Source organism: Mytilus trossulus, chromosome 14 (assembly GCF_036588685.1).
Source record: "Mytilus trossulus isolate FHL-02 chromosome 14, PNRI_Mtr1.1.1.hap1, whole genome shotgun sequence".
NCBI classification, from domain to species: domain Eukaryota; kingdom Metazoa; phylum Mollusca; class Bivalvia; order Mytilida; family Mytilidae; genus Mytilus; species Mytilus trossulus.
The window spans coordinates 61,228,398-61,240,477 of record NC_086386.1 but is presented as its reverse complement, the minus strand read 5'-3'; the positions used below and the strand labels follow the sequence as shown (position 1 = coordinate 61,240,477).

General features: G+C 32.8%; 2 protein-coding genes across 2 annotated transcripts in view; one reads left to right on the top strand and one right to left on the bottom strand.

Annotated features, from left to right (window-relative positions):
* The window catches only part of LOC134697951 (WD repeat-containing protein 49-like), a 25,247-nt gene extending 20,043 nt beyond the window's left edge, over nt 1-5,204 (bottom strand). Inside the window, exon 1 of the mRNA XM_063560236.1 lies at nt 5,191-5,204. Within this exon, the coding sequence (XP_063416306.1) occupies nt 5,191-5,204 (14 nt within the window). The remainder of the gene's footprint in view (nt 1-5,190) is intronic.
* Nucleotides 1,864-12,080, top strand: LOC134696307 (uncharacterized). The gene is made up of 2 exons (XM_063558025.1): nt 1,864-1,926; nt 10,298-12,080. Exon 2 carries the CDS (start codon nt 10,303-10,305, stop codon nt 12,025-12,027), a length of 1,725 nt encoding a protein of 574 aa, XP_063414095.1. The 5' UTR covers nt 1,864-1,926; nt 10,298-10,302; the 3' UTR covers nt 12,028-12,080.

The window sequence follows — 12,080 nt, the reverse complement described above, 5'->3', positions numbered from 1 at the left end:
CAGGTAGACATAAAAATAATTTTGTCGTATGACGGCATATATAAATGCAGACTCACGTAAAGTAGATATAACAAAAACCAGACTTAACAGTAAAAGTAATAACAATAAATACAATATAATGGTGTGGTTCAAAGTATGACGGGATACATAAGTACAGTTTCACGTCAAATGTATATCATAAAAAACAGACTAAACAGAAAAAGTAGTATTATTGAATAAAATAGTTTTGTCATTCATAGTATGTCAAGATCCTTAAGTAAAAGTAATATCAATAAATGAAATAATTTTGCCGTTCAAAGTATGTGGTTTTACATAACCACAGAGTCACTTCAAATGAATATCTAAAAAAGACATATAAAAGAATACTATAATACGTAATTAAGATGATAACAAACGTCAGTACGCAAAATCTATACTCCAAGACCATCTTGTACCATCAACTGACCGATTCGACATACTTGTATGCGCTGATGCGTGTAAACTGGCTATTGTAACGACACATGTCTTACATCGGAATCTGTCGTGCGTGACCAATGTCTATTGTAGAATTTTTTGGCATGTGGTCTAATTATCTGACTGTCAAACAAGTTTTAAAGTTTGCGCTTTTTGAAAGATTATTTTCGGAAGTGGCCCGATATACTGTCCTAAAGTGTTTTTATTTATGTACTATAGGTAAGAACAAATTATGTACAAGTTTTCATAATTTTTGGAAAGAATTTAGAGAAAATACTGTTAAATCAGGTCTCAGAGACAGATATTTCAATTTTATTTTTTTTGGTACAGAAAAATATCTGCAATTAAAAGAATTTAAAGAAGGACAAGCACTGTGCAAGATCAGAATGAGTGCACATCCCCTATAAAAGTAGAGACCCTATAAAAGTAGAGACAGATAGATATGCTAAAACCTACATAGATCATATAGTAAATCACAAAGATTATGCCAAAAATGAACCTTGATAGATAAAGTTGAAGATGAAGAACATTTTATATGTCAGTGTCCCCTTTATAACTCTTTAAGAAAAGAATTTTATGATAATATTTCAGTAGGTTGTAAACATTTTGAAAAGTTAAGCACAAGTGCCAAATTTAATTGGCTTTTTATTCAAGAAAAACCTAGAGGTATTTAAAAAGATTGCTATTTATATAAACAAATGTTTGGAACTGAGAAAACCATCAAAATAGTATAGATATTGTTTTATTTAAGATGTTGAGAATATTTGCTTGTTTTAATAATAGATATATTATGTATATGGCTCTGATCTGGTTGTAGATTAACATCTAAGAAATAGTTAAATTCATGTTTATGATTTGTGTCATTATTGTTTCATTATTGTAACAATTATAAAAATCATTGTAATTAATTGCTTTGCTCTACATGGGCCCTTTAATTGGAATAAAAATATCCGTTATCTTAACTTATGCAGAGTTTAGAAGTATCAAAAGTAAACGGTAACAGATTGTAAATTACCCCGACCATACGCGTACAGGTCGGACCATATGAGTATAATATACCCATATTGTCATGATCATACACGTATCATACTATGTATGGTCCAATTATGTTATTGTGCAGATAGATATATAAATAGATAAGGCAGAAACTCAAATCATAAACTAGATTCTTAATGTCCATCTAATATTTGTTGTTCATTCATTTCAAGCTATTTATTGTTGTTCTAGTATCTGTTGTTATTCCCATAGTATTTTCGTTATATTCAATATTGAATATTGTTTTGACACAATAGTTGAAACGTTATGAATATTTGTATTGTAGCCAGAATTATCTGAATTAAATTTAGTTTTAAGGAATATAAAATGTCATTTCCGTGTTTGTCTATACTTTTACTATCCGTTTCAAGACTTCCGGTGTAAATTTCTTTTAAAAAAACACACATGTATTGAAAATACACTTGTTAAAGATTATTGGTAAGAATTAATCGGTTTTTATTATTTGAACTGATCATGGTGATTATTAACTCAAAAACTTAAATGGCGCTACAGAGATATGCAAAAGTGCACCCAATATTGCGTATTCTATGAAATATAAGTAAAATCTTAATCACGCTACACGGCAACGTCTAAACGGAAGCAGGACAAGTCGCCACACGGGCAAATCGCCCCACACCTATTCGCCCCATTTTTTAAAAAATCGCCCCACATGTGAAATTGGTTTAATCATGTTCAATATTACTCCTGCCAACTCGCCCCACTTAATGGAAAACGGTAATGTTTAGATAAATATATAGATATATAATTAAAAATAAAAACTCGCCCCACTTTAATGAAAACTAATCTACACAGAATACAAACAAACCGAAAATTTATTTAATTACTATTATTGATATACTGAAATTATAATTATAAAAAAAATAATTTTCGTATTTTTGAAAAATAACTGTATTTTTTTAAGCTTAGTTATTTGCATAACAATTGAAAAGAAACCTGTTAATTGTATCGTTTTCTTTTAAGTGGGGCGAGTTTGCAGGAGTAATATTCACGGAATTTAACTTATATACAACGGGATAACATATTTTTCCATAAGTGGGGCGAGTTGGCATTACTAAATTTATCCTGGTTAATAATATATTTTTCTAGATTTTACCGTTTTCCGTTAGGTGGGACGAGTTGGCAGGAGTAATATGGATTTAACACATTTAACAAGTGGGGCGATTCGGTAATCCAGGTTGGGGCGGTTTTTTTTTTAAAGTGGGGCGAGTTGGTGAAAAAGTGGGGCGATTAGGTGTGGGGCGATTTGTCATGGATTCGTCTAAACGCAAAAACGAACACTCTTAGCCAATCTCCCATGCAGAGTTGTCGGTCCTTGCTCTCTCTCCCATGCAGAGTTGTCGGTCCTTGCTCTCTCTCAATTGCAGAGTTGTCGGTCCTTGCTCTCTCTCAATTGAGAGAGAGCAAGGACCGACAACTCTGCATGGGAGATTGACTCTTAGCCTCACGGGACAGGAACGATTTTTGAACTTTAATGAAAAAAATTATGTAGACTACTTTTCTTGAATTGTTTATACCATACAATTCAAGATGTATGAAGGCTTATCATTTTGCATCATATCCCACATTTTTAATTCACGTAAGAATACTTTAGTAAGATTTGCGTGACCTCGTCTTACGGGTCAAGAGAGCCACATATTGACGCAATTCCGAACAGCACTGTATTGATATATATCTTGCAGAAGAAATCAATGGCAACAGTCTAGATTGATGAAGCGTACATTAATCTTTATCTCAAACACATTTTCATAGGAAATAAGATGCACAAGTTTGTTTTTTTACTTCAATTACTTCAGCAGTGGTTGCAGACGAAATGTCTGTCATGTGTAAAGGAAAGATTTCTGATTTTTTTGTGTTTGTAAGTTACTCCTTTGAAGGAGCACTAAATTCAAGTTTATCCATTTCGGTAGTGTACTTATCATTCATCTATGATTTTTGTTTATAATGGTAAACATTTCTTTCTGAGTTCTCTGGACTGTTCAATAAAATTAAAATATTTTCTTTTGACCATAAATAGTGTTACAAGAGTCTAAAAAACGTCAATTGTGGGGTTATTTGGGCAAGATAAAAGGCATCACGCATATGAACAGAATCAGGAGATATTTTTCTTTTTATATATTAACAAAAGAAGGCAATATGCACTTACCTTTATGTTTTTTTTAATATAACTTACAGGCCAAATTGCCGTTCTTATAATATTTTCAGACTGATTTTGTCATCGTCATTAACATTCACGAAGTGCACATAAATTGTAATATCATGAAAACAAGGGAATTTTAATAGGGTTTTATTTATAAAAACATTTATTGATAAATTTTAATAAATATGATCTCTGAGGGCAAACATTGGAAATCGTCCGTAATTGTGTCCAGTCGCAATTGCGTCCTGTGGGGCTACTTGTGTTTTCTTTGTCCGTTTAGATACTTTGATAAAACTAGTCTGATTACATGGAATGATGATCCAGTTAGGGATAAACCTTATAATATGTATGCATAAACATACTAGTGTGCATTTTATTTGAAATTGACAGGCTTTCTCCAAACAGAATTATTTTTTCCCTTTTCAAATAGTGAGCAAAACAATGCTTTCATGACGAACCGGCCCCACGCTATATCCGTCCCAAATCGATCTGTCCAAGTCGAACCGTCCCAACGACATCGATCCAGCCCCAATGATTGAATGAAAAATATATTTATAAGGAATAAAAATAAAGATATTTATTTATATATATTAATTTTGATTCATAAATTTTTCTGAATTTTATTATAATGTAAAAGTGTATGGTAAAAATAAATGTTTTCACTACAAGTTTTCTAGATTATTGGGTATAATTATATTTTAAAAAAAAAATAACATAATTTAGGACAATCATGACAAACAACAGACATCAATATTAATGAGCAGTATTAAATTATCAATTTCTTTCAATTGACTGTGATCTTAACAAGTCTTTCATCCTGTGTAATAACGTTAAACAAATAGTTACATGCACAATAGTACACTACAAGCTGATACATACACACTTAGTTTTTGTGTGAAGTTTTTAAAATTCCTCAAATTGAGAAAAGTTGTTTGATTTGCTGAATCCTTTCTGAAAATGTGCATTCAGTGAAATTGTTTTGTTATTTATATCTTGCAATAAAGAATAAAGGATACTCATGATCACTTATATAAGTAATAATTTTTTTTATCTACTCACAACTATTCAAAATATTTTCAACCTCAAAAAATATATATTGGATAGTCCTGATATTCGATATTATTGTATGGCAATATAATATTTCCCATAGAACGTAACCAAAAGTTAGCGTGCAATAAATTCTAATATTGCACTAGTGCAATAAATCTTCAAATTCGTGACGTCATCAACGGTCAAATCTTAGTTTAAACCAATTTTTACTTTCAAATATTATATTGCTATACAATAAAAGGGTTATTGCATGAATATTGGGGAATATTGTCCCTCGTAGAACATATATTGCACTCGCAAGCTCGTGCAATATAAAATTCTACTCGGGACAATATTCCCCAATATTCATGCAATAACCCTATATTACAAAACAAACCCACCAACAAGTGTTATAGAAGCTTCTGGTGTTACCTGAACAAAATACAATCACAAACATTTTCGTATCGACTTAAAATATTTCATCTTTCTGGTACTCCAAATATATTCACACTTACCTGTTGTCATCCATCATTAAAACTTTTTACAAATTCCATTTATACTCTTAAAAGTCTTTATAGTTTATTCCTTATTATGGGGGGCAGTTCGACATGGAGCCGGATCGACGTGGGCCAGATCGACTTGGGGCCGCATTGACTTGGGGTCAGAACGACCCCCGGATACCCAAAATAACCAGTACACAAGCACGTTAACATTGTAATTAATAACAGATAGAGGTAAAACAGTTCCGACTATAAGTATTTGTGTAAATGCAGTTCAATTTTTTTTAACCTTATAATTCTCATTTAAACTAGTACATGTACAAATACATGTACAATGTAGCTACAACTTCAACATGGTGAAAGGTGACAGGTCATGGGTTCACATGTACTTTTATAGTAGTTTCATAATAGTTCATTATTAAAATTCAGATCAACTTGGATGTGTATGCAAAAATAAATATACGTTGATAGTGGTTCTCCCTATGGATAGAAACAAGTGTCTGTGTGATACATCTATGGATATTGAGAACGAGGATAAACAGTTTAATATAAGCTATCAGCTTTTATGGGATATGTTTAAGGAAAGGAGAACAGTAACTGTTTTTATCATATCTCTTATAATATTGTCGAGTTTTCATTATATTTGATTATGTTTGTTTTGTCAATGTATTTGCCATAACCAAAACTGTTTTTTGTATGTTTTGCAAATACATAAACCATAAACCTTTTTTTCTGTTCTGACTTTGAAGAAAGGACTACTTTTCGCCCAATCGAAATGGTGCATGGACATATTTTGTTTCATATCATTAGAATTATTTTCAATATTATCGGTATTAAACTTCATTATCGACATATGAAAGTTTGTCAGCATTGTCAATCTTTTTAACGTTAAAGTACCAATAGTTCGGTCACTACTCAATTAAGTTTGTCGATAACGTAGCCAATTTTGACGGTAAAGAAACACCAATTCGATCACTTCTCTGTTACGGGCTGTAAAATAAAGAATTATATTTAAGATGAAAGTCCGCGGATCTGCAATCTCATTTTCGTCTTTCCAGATAAAAGAAGGAAACAAAAAAGAAAAGGAATTACTATAAGATATCATTATTAAATGAAAAACATTTGGAGAATAACTTTCCATCAGTATACCAAGAAAGAGAAGGGATAGAACTAGAATTAAAAATATTGAGAGAAAACTAGAGGCTCTAAAGAGCCTGTGTCGCTCACCTTTGTATGTGTGAATTAAACAAAGGAAGCAGACAGTTCATGACAAAATTGTGTTGAGGTGATTGTGATGTGTTTGTACATCTTACTTTACTGAACATTCTTGCTGCTTACAATTATCTCTATCTATAATGAACTTGTCCGTGTAGTTTCAGTGGAAAATGTTAATAAAAATTTACAAATTTTATGAAAATTGTTAAAAATTGATTGTAAAGGACAATAACTTCTTAGGGGGTCAATTGACCATTTTGGTCATTTGACTTATTTTTGAGTCTTAAATTGCTGTACATTATTGCTGTTTACAGTTTATCTCCATCTATAATAATATTCAAGGTAATAACCAAAAACAGTAAAATTTCCTTAAAATTACCAATTTATGGGCAGCAATCCAACAATGGGTTGTCTGATTCATCTCAAAATTTCAGGGCAGATAGATCTTGACCTGATAAACAATTTTACCTCATGTCAGATTTGCTGTAATAAGATTAACGGTACCAATTTTCTTGCACCAGATGCGCATTTCGACAATACATGTCTCTTCAGTGATGCTCGTTGCCAAAATATTTGAAATCCAAAGCTTATATAAAAGATGAAGAGCTATAATCCAAAAGGTCCAAAAAGTATAGCCAAATCCGTGAAAGGAATCAGAGCTTTGCACGAGGGAGATACATTCCTTAATTTAAAATAATTTCTATCATTTTGTAACAGCAAATTTTAATAACACAAAAAAATCCGTATTTTCATGCCAGTACCGAAGTACTGGCTACTGGGCTGGTGATACCCTCGGGGACTAATAGTCCACCAGCAGAGGCATCGACCCAGTGGTAGTAATAAGATTAACGCTTTGGTTTTTGAGTTATAAGTTCTATTTTTAGCAATCGGAACAACTCGGCCTTTCTGGTTGCACGAAGAAATAACCTCGAATGCATTAGGCGGAGGAATCATTGTCCGGAAAATTTTCGGATTCGATTCAAAATTATATTTTTTCGACTGGACTGGTACATTTTTTTTACCACTACTGATTTAACTTGCTCCTGTCCGGAAAATTTTCCGATCCGATTGAATTTTATATTTTTTCGACTGGAATGGTACAATTTTTTTACCATTACTTATTTACTTTGCTCCTTCTTTCGCGCCAAAATATTTGGCAGAGTTAAAGTTCTTGATTACTGTGATATGTAACCAAATTATAGCGCCACCTGGAGGATAGAACTTCTTTGTGTCGCGGATCACTACAATTCCGGCCAACAATTTAAGAAGAATTTCTCCGTAGTGCATACGGGGCTATTGTACTGCGTAGCGAGAATGGCCGAGTAGTTACGATTGCTATTTTTAGCCATGGCGGCCATCTTGCATGGTTGGCCGGGTAATTAAACACAAACTTTAAACTAAATACATCAATGATGATTGTGGCCAAGTTTTGTTCTATTTGGCCCGGTAGTTTCAGAGGAAAAGATTTTTGTAAAAGATCATGGATATTTACGAAAAATGGTTAAAATTGACTATAAAGGGCAATAACTCCTAAGGGGTCAACTGACCATTTTGGTCATGTTGACTTATTTGTTAATCTTACTTTGCTGAACATTATTGCTGTTCACAGTTTATCTCCATCTATAATAATATTCAAGATAATAACCAAAAACAGTAAAATTTCCTTAAAATTACCAATTTAGGGGCAGCAACCCAACAATGGGTTGTCTGATTCATCTGAAAATTTCGGGGCAGATAGATCTTGACCTGATAAACAATTTTACCCGTGTCAGATTTGCTCTAAATTCTTTGGTTTTTGAGTTATAAGCCGAAAACTGCATTTTACCCCTATGTTCTATTTTTAGCCATGGCGGCCATCTTGGATGGTTGGCCAGGTAATTAAACACAAACTTTAAACTAGATACATCAATGATGATTGTGGCCAAGTTTGGTTTAATTTGGTCCAGTAGTTTCAGAGGAGAAGATTTTTGCCTTGAAAAGTTAACGACGACGGACGCAGGACGACGGACGACGGACGCCAAGTGATGGGAAAAGCTCACTTGGCCTTTCGGCCAGGTGAGCTAAAAATGTAACCGGGATTATAACAAGGGCTAAGGCAAGATGGCAAGTAGAGGGTGGAAAGGGAAGTAACTAGTTTTGTAATTAAGAAGAAGAAAAAATACACAGAAAAAAATATTCCCATAATTTATTTTGGAGGATGAGACTGAGATAACAGATCCCAGTCATTCCAGTACTATAAGAAATGAACAAAAACAGTTTAAAAAAAAATATATACTAGTTGTAAACCATTGTAACTTGAAACTCACAGGGACACATTTCTTAAACAACAGATATATTTCAGAATTTTTTCATTGAAAAGAGGCGCTCCTCAAGGGGATCCTCTGTCTCCTTATCTATTTATTTTAGCTTTGGAACTACTCGGTGCAGCTACAATGTATTAAAAATTACCCTGATGTTGCTGGGGACTATCAATTAATGAGTCAGAATTGGATGGTGACCAAAAGTCTCTAAATCAATGTCTAAATTTGTTTGATAAATTTTCAGAATCTGCTGGGCTCAGGTGCAATGTTGACAACCTTAGGCCATATGGATTGGATAAAAAAAAAGGGGTAGTATGGAAAAACTTTTGCCAGAAAAAAATCTTGTTTGGAACCTTTCTGGGAGGTTCAAACTATTAGGTATATGGTTTGAGCTTGATAAAAGGAATTAGAGTCTATGTCATTTTACAGGCAATATAAACAGTATCAAGTCAGTTCTTAATAATTGGGCTGATAGAGAACTATCATATATTGGGAGGGTGGTTGTGATTAAAACTTTAGCACTTCCCATTTTGGTTCAAGTTCTTACTGTCCTTTCTTACTACCCTAATGGGGTTTTGAAGGAGATTCAAAATATATTTTTCAATCTTTTTATGGTAAGGAAAACCAGATGAAGACATACAGGTACTACCTGATATATACACGTACAACATACAGGTACTATATGATATACATGTATGACATACAGAATTAACACAAACGGAAACATCAGGTAAAAGAAATATCATTTCTAAACGAATATTACACTTGCATTTTGTAAACAAATCATAGCATCTAGCAATGGTAAACATTATTACTTGTATTACAGTAAGTTTATTGCTATCATTATTTCAAATAAGTCTTGACTCGAAGTTGGACTTATCAAATATATATACGTGAACATACAATCACATTCGGTTTTAGTAAAGTTTCAATAGCATGTGTAAAAATGTTTGACAGACGTACATTGTACGATCTCCTTTTCTACTGGATTGAATCTGAAATTAAAATTATAACACAAAATATGAATGTAATTCTTTTTTTTTTTTAAATATTCCATGAATGGGATATCTGCAAAAAACATGGCCTTTGGTATTTTCAATATCTTGAAAACAACAGTCAAAATAAACCTAGAATGGTATCCATATAATTTTTCGTCGTAAAATATCTTCCTAATTAAATTTGACGGAACAAAATTGCCAGTAGCAATTGTCATGAAAGCAGAGGATTCTGCATATGTCTATATTCATTTGTATGCCTTCATATCATATGTTTAATGTTTAACCATGTACACGACGCCGAATAATAGTTGGCTTAATTCACATTACTTTATTTGCTAAAAGTTTTTCTAATTATTTTCTATTTATAACTGTTCATAAAAAATTATAATGATTCAACCTCGTTATAAATTATTGACAAAATCTTCCAACTTGATATAAATAAACATGATATACTTGTAGCAATTACATAAAAAATATCACCATCCGATAAAGATTATACATGTACAATGAATGACTTATTATGTGTTCAATCGGAGTCTTCTAGTACTACCTAAAGCAAGATACATTTCAATATGATTTCCATTAATTTCATTCTATCTTCATTTCAAGGTGATATGGCTGCTACACGTAATGTATTTTGTGGAATTTGTGAAGCCCGTCATATGTCAAAGGCAGCTACTATTTGGTGTTCTGAGTGTGATGAAGGATTATGCATCGAATGTCATGCCCATCATAGTATCTCAAAATCGTCGAAGCACCATGAAGCCATTTCGATTGAAAGTTACAATAAGGTACCAACAACTATAACAAAAATCGTCAACTATTGTAACGAACATGACATGAAATATACAAATTATTGCCCACATCATGAAAAGCTTTGCTGTCCTGCTTGTATTTACTTTGACCATAAAAGCTGCACTGATATTCAGTTACTTCAACACGTACTTAAAACTGCAAAGACGTCGGCTTTGTTAGACTCCATCGAACTAAGTATTGAAGACTTAAAAAGTAATATTAAGGATATAATAGAAGACCGTCAAAGAAATATTTTCAAAATCCATGACCAACGAAAGGTATATCAGCACGAAGTGAATCAAATACGAAATAAAGTAAACTTTTATATAGACACACTGGAACAAAAAATGCTTAAAGAAATAGATGATGCAGAACACAAAGCATATACAGAGATGAAGAGGTTAATAGGAAAATTATCAGAAAAAACGCATGTGGCAAATAACCTTGTACAAAAAATTTCAGCGATAAAAAAGTATGCATCAGATTTTCAGTCATTCATTGGAAGTAAATCGATTGAAGCCGAAGTAGAAGAAGAGGAAAAGTATTTAAATTCATTAACCAAGGATGGTAGTTTTAATCAAATTCGGTTAAAACTGAACATTGAAACCAAATTATCGAACATAGAATCCACAATAGATTCATTTGGAACAGTGACTTCAGAAATAGAACCACCAAGTGTTATGTTGAAAAGTAGAAAGGTTAAACAAGCTCAAATTATGTCAGTTGTTCCACACGTTGTCCAAAAATCTTTTGATGAATTGACACTCTCTCAAATATCGCAATTCTCAGTGCAAGTAAAGAAACGAAAACGACAACAGTCGAATGAAATAAGGGGAATTACTGTTTTACCTAACGGAAGAATAATCTTGGCAGACAATGGGACATCGAAACTGTATATTGTAAATGACAATGGTAAACTCTACAAATTAATATCCTGTCCAACAGCTGGGACTGGACCATTTGACGTCACCTACATTAAAGACCATGAAGTGGCGATATCACACTCCAGGGGCATTCAGATCATCAACATTAACTCAGGAACCGTTTTAGAAAGTATTAAAACTGATGGAGAGTGTCGAGGAATAGCACACAACAACGGGACAATAATATGCTGCGTCAAATCAAAGGGGATTCAATGCATTCAGATTTCAAACAAGACGATATCAACATTGGTGAAATATCACGAAAATATTGACCCACTAGGCATATCTGTTTATGGAAACAAAATTTACGAAACCAGCTATAATTACCCTGCCGTTAATTGTTACACGTTGGAAGGCAAGCGCTTGTGGCATTTCATCGCCGAAGATTTCGATTTGGTGCAGCCAACAGGAATAGCGGTAGACAACAATTCAAACGTATACATTGCATTCCCTTTTTACCATTCCATAATTGTTTTGTCCTCAGACGGAAAAAAGTTTAAAAACATTCTTACACATAAAGATGGATTGTACCAGCCAATAGCACTACATTTTGATGAAACTAATAGCACCTTGTTCATCGCTAACAAAGAACAGCCAATATGTCTGTATCATGTTCAATAAAATATACGTTATCACTTTCGTTTTCATTTACGAAATGACCCTTTTGTGTATAT